This window comes from Urocitellus parryii, chromosome 6 (assembly GCF_045843805.1).
Source record: "Urocitellus parryii isolate mUroPar1 chromosome 6, mUroPar1.hap1, whole genome shotgun sequence".
NCBI lineage: Eukaryota > Metazoa > Chordata > Mammalia > Rodentia > Sciuridae > Urocitellus > Urocitellus parryii.
The window spans coordinates 79,550,831-79,567,582 of NC_135536.1; the positions used below are offsets into that span (position 1 = coordinate 79,550,831).

General features: G+C 43.2%; 3 protein-coding genes across 7 annotated transcripts; 1 reads left to right on the forward strand and 2 right to left on the reverse strand.

Moving 5' to 3' along the window:
• Positions 1 to 2,224: 2,224 nt before the first annotated feature.
• Osgep (O-sialoglycoprotein endopeptidase) lies at positions 2,225 to 9,514 on the reverse strand. Its single transcript, XM_026412008.2, has 11 exons — positions 8,972 to 9,514; positions 7,799 to 7,918; positions 7,455 to 7,630; positions 5,973 to 6,068; positions 5,468 to 5,517; positions 5,235 to 5,313; positions 3,689 to 3,754; positions 3,094 to 3,184; positions 2,790 to 2,865; positions 2,598 to 2,696; positions 2,225 to 2,465 (listed from the first exon to the last, which is right to left on the reverse strand). Exons 1-11 carry the CDS (start codon positions 9,084 to 9,086, stop codon positions 2,426 to 2,428), a joined length of 1,008 nt encoding a protein of 335 aa, XP_026267793.1. The 5' UTR covers positions 9,087 to 9,514; the 3' UTR covers positions 2,225 to 2,425.
• A 70-nt stretch (positions 9,515 to 9,584) lies between these two features.
• Positions 9,585 to 12,407, forward strand: Apex1 (apurinic/apyrimidinic endodeoxyribonuclease 1). 2 transcript variants are annotated; one of them, XM_026412003.2, is made up of 5 exons: positions 9,585 to 9,650; positions 9,962 to 10,087; positions 10,298 to 10,485; positions 11,374 to 11,566; positions 11,691 to 12,407. In XM_026412003.2, exons 2-5 carry the CDS (start codon positions 10,030 to 10,032, stop codon positions 12,206 to 12,208), a joined length of 957 nt encoding a protein of 318 aa, XP_026267788.2. In that variant the 5' UTR covers positions 9,585 to 9,650; positions 9,962 to 10,029; the 3' UTR covers positions 12,209 to 12,407. The 2 variants fall into 2 exon arrangements, with proteins under 2 accessions (XP_026267788.2, XP_026267786.2); XM_026412001.2 differs by having other exon boundaries at positions 9,623 to 9,681.
• Positions 12,408 to 12,531: 124 nt separating this feature from the next.
• Positions 12,532 to 16,109, reverse strand: Pip4p1 (phosphatidylinositol-4,5-bisphosphate 4-phosphatase 1). 4 transcript variants are annotated; one of them, XM_026412005.2, is made up of 7 exons: positions 15,873 to 16,109; positions 15,346 to 15,536; positions 14,905 to 15,011; positions 14,217 to 14,322; positions 14,005 to 14,057; positions 13,825 to 13,915; positions 12,532 to 13,376 (listed from the first exon to the last, which is right to left on the reverse strand). In XM_026412005.2, exons 1-7 carry the CDS (start codon positions 16,012 to 16,014, stop codon positions 13,233 to 13,235), a joined length of 834 nt encoding a protein of 277 aa, XP_026267790.1. In that variant the 5' UTR covers positions 16,015 to 16,109; the 3' UTR covers positions 12,532 to 13,232. The 4 variants fall into 4 exon arrangements, with proteins under 4 accessions (XP_026267790.1, XP_026267789.1, XP_026267792.1 ...); XM_026412004.2 differs by having other exon boundaries at positions 15,852 to 16,109; XM_026412007.2 differs by lacking the exon at positions 14,217 to 14,322.
• Positions 16,110 to 16,752: the final 643 nt, after the last annotated feature.

Genomic DNA, 16,752 nt, shown 5'->3' on the forward strand with positions numbered 1-16,752 from the left:
GTCAGCTAGGAAGCAGAGAATATGTTCTAAAGCCAGGTAAAGAAAATATTTCAAAGTAGTGTCAAATGCCACCGATATTCTATAAGATAAAGCAGAATGCATAATTAGACTTAGCTATGACCAAGTCATCAGTGATCACGGTAAGAACAGTTTTGATACAGATGGAATTTCTGGGGAAGAAAACTCTTGCTGTGAAGTGGAACAGAAAAATAGGAAGCAGTGGAAGGGGAAATGGGGCCAAGAGGGCATTCTTTCTCAGGGGAAAAAGGGAATTACTGACTACAAAGAAGGAGGGAGAATTGCTGAGCTATGTGCTCAAAAACTAGAGAATAAGATCCACTGCACAAGTGTGTGGACAGGATCATGACCATTTGTAGCAGGATTTCTCAACCTTAACACCACTGATATTTAAGGACAGAGATTGTGGGGTTTTTCTGTGCATTGGAGGATATTTTATAGTATAACTGGCTTTTCTCCAACAGCACCTACCTCCCAGTTTTGACAACCCAATGTCCTCTGAGGAACAAAATCAATTATGGTTGGTAACCACTTGTTTATAACAACGGAGGAAATTTGAAGTATATGAATACAGGTGCTGGAAGGTAGTTAGATGTGGTAGTGGAAGCTGTAAATGTTCATGATATTTCTATTTTCTCACCAAAATAGAAACAAGTCAAGAATGAGACTATGGAGAGGGATATTAGTTATGAGGGTCAGTAGGTATCTAAGTTATCAGAGGGCAAGTAAAATGCCTAGGGAGATGGAATATGGCTGGATAACATATAGAACCCACTTTAGGTGATAAACTTAAGACAGATCTGCAGCATGGCTGTTTTTTGCTCACCCTCTCAGTTGCATGGATCTAGGTAAAGAGTAGGTTATGAGTTGAATAAGAGAAAAAATAAAATAGCAAAGGACAGGAAGTTTATTCAATACTCACTACTGGAATTCAGCTTGAGAAGAAGGGAAATGAAGACATGGAGAATAGAGTCAGTGGAAAGGAGTAAGATCAAAGGACTGTAGGTCCTGGTGAAGGGATGAATTGCTGTATTGAGCATACTAAAGGGAAAGATCTGGAAAGACAGAAAGTATTGGTATGAGAGTGGGATATTTGAGATAGACATATGGAAGAGATACAGGTCTAGAATATGACCAGAAAAGGAGGATGACCTACATGAATACCGAAATCATCAGGATTATGACAAAAATGGTGTGGTGTGGTATAGTCTAAATGCTTCAAAGGGATTTTGGGGATGAAGAAAAATGGTCTGAAAATAGTATGAGAAAGGAAGACACCTGAACCACCTCCATTCTCAATGGTACAATGAGTGCAGAAGAGAAATCATGACCACCACAAAGGCACTAGGAGAAACACAGTCCTCACAAGAAATCAGGTTTCAAAACAAAAATAAAGAGCTAGGGATGTAGCTCTGTGATAGATCACCCCTGGGTTCAATCAGTGGTATAGGTAGAATGTGGGGAGTTGGAATGAGGTCCAGGCCTCAAAGCAAGAATGCGAAAGGAACAGAAGAGAGATGGGATATACAGATGTTTATAAATGACTGTTAGTTCCAGAGAGCACAGAAGAGTTTCAGGAATTGGAAGAGGGAAAGAGATGGGGAGGGGGAAAAAAAAAAGAGGGTAGAGAGATACATGGTTAAGAGGGTATAACTGATGAGGTGACTAAGATGGGATTAGTTCTGATAGTTGTAGAAGAGAGGTATGTTTTGGGCCCCCCTCAGGTCTGCTAGCAGGAGTGCAAATAGGAGTAGACGAGAAAGTGTACAGAGGGGTAAACTCTTGATTTATAAATTAGACCTACAAATTAGACCAGGCTATTTTGAGGAGAGGTCCTGAGTTTGCCACAGATGAGAGGTAAAGGCCCTTTCTCTTCTTTTTTTCTTCTCCCATTATTGTGGTTTTCTGCCCTTAATTACAAATTTGGAAGTTTAATTACTCAAAGAAATTAAATGAAATGACTGTAAGGCAGTCAGTATAAGGCCTAATACTAAAATACCTTGAATTGTGATGATATTATTGTTAAGAGGATGTTATGATAGTACCTATGATTTCCTCTCATGCTTTGCTGTTGAGTGGCAGCCTCTGAAGCCAGCTGCAGTCAGCAAGGGTGATACCCTTGAGTCCTTATCCACTGACTCCATCAATAAGAATTCACCCAGTGTTAACTCTATATTGGTCCTAACAACACAAACCAAGACCAACATACAAAACCAAAAGCATTTTATTGCTGAGTCATCTAGAAGTTCCATATGAGACATCAAGCCTCACATCAGAGTCCACAGCAAGGCCAGGTAAGAGCAGAGTCCATAGCACTGCCAAGATTCCCACATCAGGAGAGAGATTAAGGGCCAGGGTCCTTTGAGTTCTAATTAGGGAACTACGTACTCTTATCTTGTTAATCTTGTTAGTCCCTCCAGGTCACTTCTACTTCATCTGTACGATACCTGCAGAAAAATGAGGAAAATTGGTGAGGGACAAGCCTTTAATATTTTCTATCTTCTCTACCCTCAAGTTTCTGGATTTTCTGCCTACCTCCCTTATCTAATCCTATCTATCTCCTCCAAGCAGTAAATCACCTCTGTGTAATCCCAGAGTCACTGATGGCCGTTCTATGTCCAGCCTGAAACATCTCCCAGCCAGCGTGGGCTATCATGGCTCCATTGTCAATGCAGAATCTATAAAGGAAAGAAAATATGAAACTTGTGATTAAGGGCAGAAAACCACAATAATGGGAGAAGAAAAAAAGAAGAAAGGGAAAGGGGCTTTACCTCTCATCTGTGGCAAAAAGCTTAGCTCCCCGTTCCTGGCACATTGTCTCCATCATCTCCTGCAGCCGCAGATTACCTATGAAATAGTAAGGTTCAAGGCTAGCTTAGTTTCAGCCTCTCCATAGTCCAGTCATACACTTCATGTGTACTTACTAGAATAAAGCAGGGAACTGGGGGCAAGAATTGGAATACACAGGGCAAAAATGAAACTGATCATTTTCCCAAACCCATAGATTTAGAATATTAAGAGGAAGATACATAAAGCCAAGAATATGAATCAGGAACACCATTCAATGATACATACACCCCACACCTCCCACAATGAGGGCTTCCTGGGAACCACAATGCGCCATGGCTCGCTCTGTGATCTCTACCAGCATTGCAAACACAGTTTCCTATGGAGAACAGAGAATATGAAAATGTCAGAGACACATCCCAGCTCATTTCTGCTCTACTGTATAAAATCTCTCCTTTAGATTGGGTACAGTGGGGCAAGCCTATAATCTCAGGTATTTGGGAGGCTGTGGCAGGAGATTTCAAGTTGGGGCCAGCCTCAACAACTTAGCAAAACCCTATGTCAAAATAAAAATAAAAAAGGACTTGCTGGAGTTGTAGCTCAGTTGGTAAAGCACTTGCCTAGCACATGTGAGGCACTGGGTTTAATCCTCAGTGCCACATAAAATAAAATAAAGATACTGTGTCCATCTACTATGAAAATATTTTTTAAAAATAACTAACTAACTAAATAAATAAAATAGACTAGGGATTTAGCTCAGTGGTAGAGTTACCCTGGGTTAAATCCCTAGTCCACCCTACCACACCCACTTTAAAAATTAAAAAAAAAAAAAAAAAAAATCAGACTTTAGCCTCAACTTTTGTCCCACTTTTTCATTCATTACCTGCAAGGAGAAACATAGATCCTCAGGAGTACACTCGCCTGTGGCCAGCATCCGTTGGGCTACATCCTACAAATAAAGGGAAAACAAAAAAATGAACAGTGGTTTGGAATGTAATGAGAGCAAAAATTAGCACACTCAAAGGATCACCATGTTTCATCACACTTCAAAGTACCAGCATTCTTAGCACATACTGCCCTTCCTCACCCAGCTATACAATGGGCAACATTCATTTAAGGTTCAATAATTAGGATTTGACGTGTCTTGAAGTACACTAAATTAATGCTATTGATTTTCCTGAGTAGGAGCCAGGGAACATACTATCAGGAAAGTTGCAAATATATAAAGTCCTAGCAGTCTTTGCATTTCCATAGTAAATTCAGATTTGGTGGGGTGGGACTGCTGTGGGGAGGATTGAACTTCATGAATGCTAAGCACTTGCTTTACCACTTTGTTACATTCTAAGCCCTAATTTTTATGTTTTAGAAGCAAAGTCACATGACTGATTGATTTCACTAAACAAGAAAACCTCACCCCATTTCCTATCCCATCCCCACACCCAATTATAGGAGACTTCATCTACAGATCCAGACTATACTCTTCGAAGCACATCAGGGTCTTTGCTCTACATGTTCCTTTACCCCACATCTCAGGTATTCTCATTTAAGGGTGTAAAGTTAAGTTCAAAATAATCTTGTTTTTGTATATATCCTTGTACTTGTTTAGAAAGTAGGGCAGTGGGACTTCCATTTATTTACATTCAATTTTTTTTTACATTTATGTAAAGTTTTTTTGTTTTGTTTCGTTTTTTAAAATATCTTTATTTTGTTATTTTTTATGTGGTGCTGAGGATTGAACCCAGTGCCTCACATGTGCAAGGAAGCACTCTGCCACTGAGCCACAATCCCAGCCCTGGAGCACAATTTTTCATTTCTCTGGTTGTACATGTTGTAGAGTCACACCATTCATGTAATCATACAAATTCTGTGTTTTAATGTTTATGTTTTGTATTTTAACATGAATATTAAAATAAGAGAGTTTGCCCCCCCCCCAAAAAAGATTCAATGATTATTTATTGAATGCTTGTCCTGGCATCTCTCACCTCTTACTTACCCTGCCTATTTTTTCTCATAGTACTCATAATTATCCGACATGCTACATTTCATTATTCTCTCTCTCTCTCTCTTTTTTTTTTTTTTTGCTTAGCTGCCTGCCTCTCTCCATTAGGATCTGAGCTTTATGTTGTCAGGGATATTATTATTATTTTTTTTTTTTTTCAGTGCTGGGGACTGAACCCAGGACCTTGCACATGCTAGACAAGTGAACTACAGCACCTAGGCACAGATTGTTGTTTTGCTCCATGCCATGTTCCTATTATCTAGAACAGTGCTGGTACACAGAAGACATTCAATAAACATGTGCCAGGAGAACATATTCAGCATCTGATATGGAGCAGAACTATCTGCAGGAAATACAATGGTGAGCAGAATAGATATATTCCACTGAAAAAGTATGAAAGTGCCTCCACCTCCTTACCTCTCACACTCACCTCAATGAAAGACAGAATCCCTGAGAATGAGACATCCATTCCCTTTACAGTATATGGCAGCTCAACAAGCTTTTTGCCTCTATGTAGAAATGAGTAAAGGCATTAAGCATACATTCAGATGGCTGCTCTCCCTCCCAAAATCTTCCCAAACTTCATTACTATATATGCAGGGACAAAAGCATATATAATAATGGCCCCAACGGCCAGGCCTCTTCCATCATATGTTCTCTTACTTCTTTGCCATCTGTTCAATGTTGTAGCCTGGACTAGGATCATTGGAAATCTAGAAGAAAAAACAAAGTAGATGACTATACAAACATGCTTATTATAAAATACAGAAACATATTCTTGTACATATATGGATGTACTTGTCATTCTAGTGTGCCATTCTCCATAACAAGCTAAAGAAAACCTGTCTTTTTTTTGTGTATGTGTTTATGTGTATAATAAAACATTTACATATGTGTATATATTTATTTATTTTATGGAATCATGACTACATGTAGGTACAAACTAATGTTTGTAACAAAAAAATAACATACCGATATAACATATTTATTATTAAACATATAAGTGCTTATTATCCATCCATGTTAAAAAGAAAAAAAGTTAATGAAAGAGGATGAAGTCAGATGTGCAAAAAGTGTAAGAAGCTATTTATTTACTACTTCCTCCATTTTCCATTGCTCCCCAGAAATTTGCCCATATCTTATACTATCTGCAGACTCAATAGCTTACCTTCAGCACTCGAGCAAAACGATCCAGACAATTACCAACAGCAATATCGATGGTTTCACCAAATATGCGGTAACGACGGTCTGAGTAGGCAATCACCTAAGGGCGATGAGGATGTCCATGAAACCTCAAGTCTGTAAAAGGGAGTATTTGGCTTTGGGGAAGAAAGCAGCAGAGTATCAACATGGCTGTTAGTTTCCAATGAGAAATGGAAAAACAAGTATTTTCCCAAACCCTGAGTGGGTAATTTCTATATGGTTCTTCTCTGATGAGAAGCCTAAAAACCCTAAGGATTCCTACAACAGATTCTTAAATCTATAGAAGATGACTTGGTAACCTATCACTATACTTTGGGCATACACAAAAAATGACATTACAGAGACATTTTTCCAGCTTAGAGGTTCCTAGTATATCCCTCAAAAGCAGTCTTGAGGGTATAGAGTAGGAAATGTGTTTTCCTGCTTGGAGGCAGGGAACAAGAGTCATTCTAGGTAATTCTTATCAGTGCGGTAATATTTGGAAACAAGAAATCGAAGAATTAAAAAATCTCGTATGAGATTAGATACATGGCCTACCCAACATAGCAATGGCAATCCACTTATGTCCACTCTTCATATGTGGCAAACTTTTATCATAAAGAATATTTAAAACCAGCTGCGCAGGGTGGCACATGTTTATAATCCCAGCTCGGGAGGCTGAGGCAGAAGGATATCTTCTCCTTTGTTAACCAAAGCCAGCCTCAGCTACAGTGAGATGCTAAGCAACTCAGTGAGACTATCTCTGAATAAAATACAAAAAAGGGCTGGGGATGTGGCTCAGTGGTTGTGTGCCCGAGTTCAATATCTAGTAAAAATAAATAAATAAATAAAACCAGGTACAGGGTGCACACTTGTAATCCTAGAAACTCAGGAGGGTTAGGCAGGAGGACTGGAAGTTTGAAGCCAGCCTGGGCAACTTAATGAGATCATCTCCAAATAAAATTTTAAAAAATCAAACGGTAGCAAGGAGTGGCAGCTCAGCGTGGTTGTGCATGACTGTAAACTCAGCATCTTGGGAGGCTAAGACAAGAGGATTGCAAGTTTAAAGCAAGCCTTAGCAATTTAGTAAGGTATAAGCAACCTAGTGAGACCCTGTCTCATAATAGAAAATAAAAAGGGCTGGGATGTAGCTGAGTTAGAGCCCCTCTGGGTTCAATTCTCAGTACTACCAAAAAACCCCAAAACTTCAAAATAGTCAAAGTCTCCTTATCATTCTTTCCTTTTCTAAATTAGAAATTCCTTATTTTTATAATCACATATAGAAAAATCACATAATGTTCTAATTATCTTGCCCAATTCTAAATCAAAACTGTTTTGAGTTTTCTACAATACCTAGGTTCAGATAAGCCCAGCTTTGTTTTTACAGTTCCTACAACTCAGGTACAGTAGGAAACTTTTAGGTCGACTGCCTCAGAAATTATTAAAATATAATAGGTACCATAAATACCTGCGTATTTCCTCCACTGACATACAACACAGTTGGGCTGGTGGCTCCAGTGATGAGACGGCCCATTTCAATGTGGCCTATACAGTGGTTCACACCTAGCAATGGTTTATTCCATAGTTGGGCCATAGTACGGGCCACAATGGCTACAGAAACCAATGGGGCACCCATGCCAGGACCTAGAGGCATAGAAATGGGAGTTAGAATCCTAGAGATTAGAAAGAGCGGGTGAAAACAGTAGACATGAGAGTACATGACAAAGAATGATGGTGGCATAGGCAAGGGGTAGGCTGTTTTAACTATATTCCAGGTATTCTTCTCCTTTGTTACCCTTCTCCCAGTCATACCTTTGGTGTAAGCAATGCAGTCGATATCCTGGTAGGTTACTCTAGCTTCTGTTAGTGCCTCCTGCAGAATGTCTAGGATAACAGCCCGGTGATGCCTGGCAGTATCACCTGGAAGGAACCCTAAGAAATGGACACAGATGAAAGATCATAGTTTTCCGGTAGAAGATAAGTAGAAGTAAAAAACAAAACTGGAGGTTTTAGTAATGAAGGAAGAATTGTTTCATTCTACCAAATTTTTAGATAGTCTTTTTCCAACTTCTATACAATCTGTTCCTCTTTCAGAATTGCCCTTCTTTATATCCAATTTCTATTCAGCTTTTGGAATTCAATTAAAGTGATACCCATACTTTCTGGTGACCTTTTCTATGACTCTAAAGAACCCTACATAAAATTACATTGCTGTAGATGACGCAGAAGAAATACAGCACTATAATTATCTATAGTTTCCCCAGTTTAACCATAAGTATCTCAGAGCATTAGCCATTTTATTTATATTTCCAGTATCCAAGTACTTAGAAAAGTTAATGGCAAACATAAATACATATTTCTAAGTAATAACCTGTCACAACAGCACTTGTTTCTAGAGTTTTCAGGTACATGCAAGTCAACTGTCCTATCTATCTGTGCAGCTATTATAAGAGAGGCTAGGCAAGATGCAATATCTTATAAGTAATATTAATTACAAATTATAATGTGTCTGGTAGTTTCATGTAGTCCTCAAGGCCCAGAGATACAGGTGTTACTTTTCCCACTTTAAGAGCAGAATACTGAATATGAATCTTACATACTTATCCAGTTCTGACACCAAAACTAATAAGACTTTCTGCTCTCCTCTCCCCCCTTATTCTAGAAAATTCTGACACATCTGCAGAAGAATCTGTTTACATTACAAGTCCGACTCTACCCCAGGCTCATAACTCCTATTTTTGAATGTTCAGCTCATAAAAGACGCTGAATAAAATCTGAACGAACCAAGAAGATACAGACTCAAATGTCTAGGACTCTTCTAAGTCACCAGCCTTGTAACATTTGGCCACATAACAATCCCAACCAGACTCTTAGCTAATGCTGTACAAGTTGACAACGCGCACCCACTTCACTCGTGTTTAGGAAGATGGAAGGCGATGCTGTGCAGAGAAGCCAGCCGCAACTAGAAGTACCCTAATGACTCACCTGTGCCTGGAGGTGTGACATAAGTTCGTCGCGGGTTCGCCAGCACGTTGCCATCGCGCACCACTCCCACACCAATCTTGTTGGCACTGCCTTCAAAACCCAGCACCGTCGGCATGGTAGAGCCAGAGAAAAAACGCCGGCAGGCTACTAGAAACGGTGGAGCTACGGAGGCCCTCACGCTTCGGTGCTGGGCAGTAGATTCCGCGGCACTGAGGATGAAGTGGCAGCCACAAGTAGAAAGCAAACGGCACACGGCCAAGCACAGAACTACGTCTAAGGGTGGCACCACCGCGCCGACCGCGCCGCAGCTGTTAAAGCCCCTTCAGGACCTGTCTTTTTAAATGCCAGGGGCGCGGGACGGGTCTCTGAGCCTAACATCCGTATCTGGTCCCCAACTTCTCTTCTGTGGTTCAGCCCAGCCCTCCCCATTGATTTCTTCCCTCTTTGCATAGCGTTAGGATCTTCGGTCTAGGTGGCAGGATGAGTCATAAATCTGGCAAAAAGATAAACAGCGCTAAAATGGAACCGTGGGGCCTTCAGTCCCCTGAGAAGAGCCAGAGAAGGGCGGGCACTTCTCTGTCACGTGGTTCCAAACAGACCAATCGCCCGCATGCGTGGATCACGTAACCACATCAGTCACCCACGTGGGCGCAAAGCGTGCTCCATTCTTTGTGTTCGGGTAAGGAGGTGCCACGCTCCGACCCAAGCAGGTCAGATTCAGGGTTGCTGTCCTACTAAATGACCGGCCAGCCCATTAGTGACTCATAATTAAGATCCTTACTTTGCCAGAGGGCAGGTTTTGCGAGGAGGTTACGACTCATTTTTAAATGACCTAATGTGGGTGAGGGGCTGAAGGACCTGTGTTGCACTAAGGCTGGGAAAGAGTTCAGAGATAAGATAGTTTGAAAGGCGGGACCTGGTGTGTGGACGCCGTACGGAGGAGTCTTCATCCTAGTCTTACATGATTCCACAATTTTTTTGCGAATGTAGGCAACACGGTAAAAGTACTGTTTCGGTGGGCGACGTGGTACTGGTTCCGAAGGGCGTTCGTTACAGGGATGCCAAAGCGTGGGAAAAAGGGAGCGGCGGCAGAAGATGGGGAAGAGCCCAAAACTGGTAAGAAAAAGAAATAAAATAAACCCCTCTCCCTCCAAGCTGCGGTACAGTGTTTATGGTTTCCTCGATGAACCATAAATGGGAAGCTGAATCATACTTTTACAGGAATTGGCAGAGAAGACAAGGCAACTATCGATTCTCAGTAGTCTATAGTAAACTATTGAGGTTGCAAATTGCCAATTTTATCATTATCTGTTATTCATTCTGTAGAGCCAGAGTCCAAGAAGAGTAAGGTAGGAGCAAAAAAAAAAGAAAAAGAGACAGCAGGAGAGGGCCCAGTCCTGTATGAAGACCCTCCAGATAAGAAAACCTCACCCAGTGGCAAATCTGCCACACTCAAGATCTGCTCTTGGAATGTTGATGGGCTTCGAGCCTGGATTAAGAAGAAAGGTTTAGATGTAAGTGGAATTCAGGGAGGGGAAGACATATTCCATAATCTTGAATGGTCTTGCAATTTAATCACTTTGTCTCATTGTTTAAACACCAGGATGTTATTTTTCTCTTGCCTAGAGTTGATTTTTAGGGGGAGGCAGGGGGTACTGGGAAATCCATGGGTGCTTTACCACGGAACTACATCTCCGTTCTTTTTTTTTTTTTTTTTTTGAGATAGGGTTCTGCTAATTTGCTGAAGGTCTCATTGAATGTTAAGGGTGGCCTCAAACTTGATATTCTCCTGCCTCATCCTCTGGAATTGCTGAAATTACAAGTTGTGTGCCACCATATGTGGCACTTGTCTGTAGTTTTCTTGTGGGAAGTACAACTGGGGGCTTCATCAAGTCTTGCTTAAATGTCCATTCCATCAATTCCATTGCCATTTCTTGTTTCATGTCCTTTCCTCTTCCCTTAAATGTTGTAAAAACCTCTATACTGGACTTCCTCTGTTTTATATCCAGCATATTCTCCATCCTAGTAACTGCTGCTTCAAAATCTTAGCTGACTATGCACTGCATATACCAAAAAAAAAAAAAAGTCCTTAGTACAATGTGTAAAATATTATTATCCCCCACCATTAGTGATTAGTGGTCAAGTTGTGTAATTTGTAATTGTGTAAACGTTGTGCTTCTTGACTGTTAGAACTCCTTATGCATAGGGACTGTGTCTGAGCTGTGTATAGATCAGTAATTTCACTCATAAATTGTTCAATAAATGTCTCTGGAGGGTTTGGAATGTGTTTTAGGTGTAGAATGCTTGTCTATGAGGTCCTGGGTTCAGTCCCAAGTACTGCAAAATAAATGTTTGCTGAATTGACAATGTTTTTTCCACCTTTTTCTTTTTTAAACTTCCAGTGGGTAAAGGAAGAAGCCCCAGATATCCTGTGCCTCCAAGAGACCAAATGTTCAGAGAATAAACTACCACCTGAACTTCAAGAGCTGCCTGGATTATCCCATCAGTACTGGGCAGCTCCTTCGGACAAGGAAGGATACAGTGGTGTGGGTCTACTTTCCCGCCAGTGCCCCATCAAAGTCTCTTATGGCATCGGTGAGACCCTATTGATTCCTAATGCCTGTGATGCTTCAACCAATTGTTAGTACTTCTTTCTTTCCGCAGAGTCTTATTACCTTCTCTTATAGGCTTTTCATGCTGATTGTTTTCATTTTTATAGGTGAGGAGGAACATGATCAGGAAGGCCGGGTAATTGTGGCTGAATTTGACAAGTTTGTGCTGGTAACAGCCTATGTACCTAATGCTGGCCGGGGTCTGGTAAGGCTGGAGTACCGCCAGCGCTGGGATGAAGCCTTTCGCCAATTCCTGAAGGGCTTGGCTTCCCACAAGCCCCTTGTGCTATGTGGGGACCTCAATGTGGCTCATGAAGAAATTGACCTTCGTAACCCCAAAGGAAACAAAAAAAATGCTGGCTTCACTCCACAGGAGCGCCAAGGCTTTGGAGAATTGCTGCAGGCTGTGCCACTGGCTGACAGTTTCCGGCACTTGTACCCCAACACTGAATATGCCTATACCTTTTGGACTTACATGATGAATGCTCGGTCCAAGAACGTTGGTTGGCGCCTTGATTACTTTTTGTTGTCCCACTCTCTTTTACCTGCATTGTGTGACAGCAAGATTCGCTCCAAGGCCCTTGGCAGTGATCACTGTCCCATCACCCTATACCTAGCACTGTGATACCCTCTTAGAATCATTTTGAGTCTTGGAAATAGCTTCCCCCACGTGGCCTCAATGTTCCTTCTTTAGTAGCTTGCTAGAGAAATCTGCATTTTATTTCTCTTCTGTAAGAATGAATCCTTAAATGAAGCTATTGTTACTAAGGTTTCTTTTAAGCCCAAGTTTTTTGTTGTGTGCACACATGCCCCAGTTTTTTTTTTTTTTTAAGACTTATCTGTAAAAATAAAAGGTCATAGTTTTGTCTTTGCTGTGTTTTGTGTTTTACCCTTTGTGGGGCTGTAGAATCCCTTCCTCATCTTTTTATACATACAAGTTAACAAAGGTTAGAGTCATGACCTTATTTATTTACAAGCACAGGATGAGTCCCTAACCTCCCCCAAGAGCAACCCTACCCAGCCCAGTTAAACACTGCAACTGGGGAGGCAAGGAAGGTTGGAAGGAGGAATTTCGGGAAATAACAGGACTGGGGGAACATACCCCACATTAAATAGTTATATACACATCAGTTCCTGTGGTTCTGTACAGAGCAGCGGCTGACCCCACCCCCACAGGACACGGAATGTGGGGAGGGAGACTTGAGGGTACTGAGGCCAGAGCCAGCCCTGGTGAAGTGCAATAGCAGCAGCAAAGTCCTAATGGTGCACAAGAGGGAGGGGAACCCCCCAGGGCTACCCACCCCCACCCTGCCCTGGAATGTGTAAGGGACAGGAATGGCTCTCAGGGAGTGCATAGGAAGGACAAGGCTAGACCCATCTTCTGGACCCAGGATTAGGGGCAATATTTTGCCTACTTCACCCTATACACAGCAACCCTTGGAGGAAAGCAGATGGCCAGCAGTGGTCTTATCCACCCCTCCAAACCTAAGTGAGGGCCTGGTTCCTTCCTACCTCTCCCCAGGGAAAAGGAAGGCAGCTGCTTGGCTTCCTTACTTGAAGCCCAGGGAACCTTTTACCCCAGCTCCCTTTGTAGTGTCACTGTCCCCACCAGGGAGGGGCCAGACACAGTCTGTGGATCATCAAGGGGCTCAGGAGAAGTTCTGGACAGGGTGGCTGACCTTCATACAGGCCCAATACAGGGCCCGGCCCAAACACAGCACAGCCAACAAGATGACAAAAGCCCAGGCTGCATAGATACCTCCATATCTCCGTGCGTGCTTCCATGTACCAAACTGATGAAGAGGAGGAAAAAGAAAGATGAGGTTGCTGTTGAGGCCCTGCCACTTCCTAAAAGCCCTGGGAACAGTAAGAATTCAAGCTTTATGTGCAACTACCTTTAGGGACCTTCCTCCAAAAGGCTAGGTTGTTTAACTCCCATCCCCTAGGCAGGAAAATACTCATAATCATCCCAGCCATCTGTTAGTACTTCTTGTGTATAACAATGAAGATAGGCTTCCAAATAGTAACTCAAAACTCCCTCTCCATTGTCCTAACTCCTACACAGAAGACAGCTACTTTTCACTTAAGACTTATCAGTTACCTTCAACTTTGGCTCACTTATACCTTAAAACAACCTCCCTTGCCCCCAGTTTCTTTCATCTTTTTCTAGGATACCAATTTCCCAAAGCTTAGCCCATGATGAGACTGAAGAATGAAAAGGATTGGGTCAAGGTTACTCACAGCAAGGCCAGTGGCAGTGACTGCCAAGAGCAAGCCAAGCAAAAAGCAGCAGATACATCTTTTTCTCGGATATCTGCGCCCAATAGAAGATCTGCAGGGAGGCAAACGAATAGATACAATAGCCTTGTTGTTTTAACTCTATACATCACCCAATTACAAGCTCAATCACTAATCACTTACACTTTCCTGCAGTGAGGACAACGTGCCAAGGTTCGATCAGTGAACTCTGTCCACTATGGAGAAAGAAAAATTAATTATAGAAAATTAATTATAGAAAGAAACTTGAGGCAGAAGGAGGCTGGAAAATGGTGTCCCCACAGGACATACCTTTTCAGGATTCATAGTCATTACTCAAGCTTTTCCCCCCAGGCCTTCCCAATATCATTCCTTACCAGAAATGTATTCTTGCAATGTCCACAGATGACTCTGACACCCATTGGCTGTGGATCTGGACTTGAAGGTCCTGGATGAACAGGCCCCAAGTTGATGATTCTTTTGCTTTATGGGAGAAAAAAAAAGACTGTGATTAAAGATTTTAATCCTAAGAATCCCCACACTGTTCCTCCTTTGCATTTCCCAGTCTCTATCAAGTTCTACTTCTCTGTACAAATCCTTCAACCCTTCCCCAGAGAATCCTGAGGAATAGCACTACTTAAACTTTAGGTCTCTAATGCCCTTTTAACCTCAAAAAAATTCACCCAGCCCCCAACACTCCATTCTCCTAAAGAACTCCATTTCCTTTTTTTTTTTTTTAGTTGCAGATGGACACAATACCTTTTTCCCCCCTATTTATTTATTTTATGTGGTGCTGAGGATCGAACCCAATGCCACACATGTGCTAGGCAAGCACTCGACCACTGAGCTACAACTCCAGCTGCCAAGAACACCACTTCATCTCAAATCTTTTTATTGAAAAAAGAGGAAGCTGGCTATAATATTCCTTTGGCACAATGCTCTATAGCCTTTTCTCCTTCTAAACAAACATGAAGCTCTCTCACTTCTCTGTTCTTATAAACATTCATCCTTTTTTGGCTTTCCAATGTTACATATTTATGCCCTTTCCTTCCTTGTGCCTCTTACCAGTAGGGACGTGGGCAGGCAATCCGCTGGGAAGTCACTTTGCAGATAAGGAGACAGTTACAGGGGCATCGAACATATTTTTTCCCTGGGGGTGCATTCTTGATAGGCTAGAGAATAACGGGAACATCAGCAAGCAACCCAATCCCTTCCATTTCTCTCCAAAAACACTTTTTGATAAGAGATCAGACTGATAAGGTTCTACCCAGGAAAGAGACACACATATCATGACATTTGCAAATAAGTACCACACTTAAGTATTCAGGATAAGTGTGAGGATGAAGTACAGTGAACATTAGGTTTGGTGAGTGGCTTCTGGGGAAATTGCTAAGTGATACTCGCGGAACTGAAACTAGGTTTTATGAAGATCCCTTGGCCAAAAAAACTGAGATCAGAAAAAGGATCCAGAAAGCAGGGCCCATTTTATAGATTTGTATAACTCACGGTGGCTTCATTGCAGACACCACATTTGACTACATGCTGATGCATCTTGCCTTCCACGTTGATGAGAGACTGGCAGACTCGGCAGGTGATCATGGGGGCACTCCCACTGTCCGGGCTGGTCAGGGGTGAGTAGGGGGGCGGATCCTCCCCAGGCAACACGGCTGGATGCCCCTCAGGAAACGGGGGAAATGCTGAAGAGGAACCAGATAAAAAGAGGTGCTGGGTTTGCTTGCAGACATGCCCCACTGATGCTCCACGGGGGCAGGGAACTTTTTCTGATCTTCAACTCTTGTGACCAAACTCGGAGGACTCCTCATAATCGCCGCTTCCATCGTCTTCCTCAAAACCCAAGTCCGTTCCCAGACTCTGTCGAGATTGCAGAGGAAAGGAAGCCTCGCCCCGTTACAGGTGCAACAGTCCCGCACCTGGCGCTTGGGTCCCGCCTCTGCCCTCGGCCCCGCCCCTCCGAGTACCCTGGGGAACACCTCGGACCCGCCCCGGCTTACCCTGGGGCGGGGCATGTTTACCGGCTCCATACGGAGGTGCGGAGGGGGTCAGGCCTCCCCCGGGCCCAGCACCACTTCCGCCCGGCCCCACTAAACCGTTGCCCCCGGCACCGCCATCAATGGGCTCGGACAGCAGTGGGGAACGCTCTCCATCTGCCGCCATGGCCGCCACCGCCGCCTCCTGCCTGGATCAGTGATCCAGCTCCCTTCGTCGCCGCCGCCGCCGCTGCTACCGGGTCCCCAGGGCGCCTGCGCGCCGCGCGCCCAGCTCACCCTGCAGCCAGTGGCCTGTCCCGCCCCGGTCTGTCCCGCAGCACGTGATAGGCTGTCCCCGCCCCCGCCATGCTATCATTCGTGGAGGTAAACCAATTCCCGGTCAGTGAAAGCAGCTCTCCTTTTCCACTGGGGAGAGTCGTGCCAACGTCACTGTCACATGACTTGCCGGGAGCGGCTGAGTTTGCAAAAATTGCACGTGACTGGAGGTTCTGCCAGCCATTGGAAGCGTGGCCCATCGCGCTACCTCCAGACCAGGAGGTGGGGCAGGGTTGCTTCTGTTCACTGGTCACGTGTTTCAGGAAACGACCCACCCTCCGTTACGCGCCCCGTCTGCTTCTCATTGGTGCAAAGACTCCACCAAAGACTTTTCTTCACATTATAATTAGCCTCTCATTGGCTGGTGGTTTCCTTTCCCTTGTCTTGTGATCCTTGAGGCACAACTTTACTGGCCCAAACTTAGCGCCAGAACATTTGAGGCGTGGCTTAAGCATTTTAAGAGGAGGAGCAGTAAAAGTGCTAGGAAGTTTGTTTTTTTCTGACCAGCGGGTAGAAGAGGGGTAGATACTAGAGACAAAATTAACCTCTGCTCAAACAAACAACAACAACAAAGCCTTTTTAAAAAACA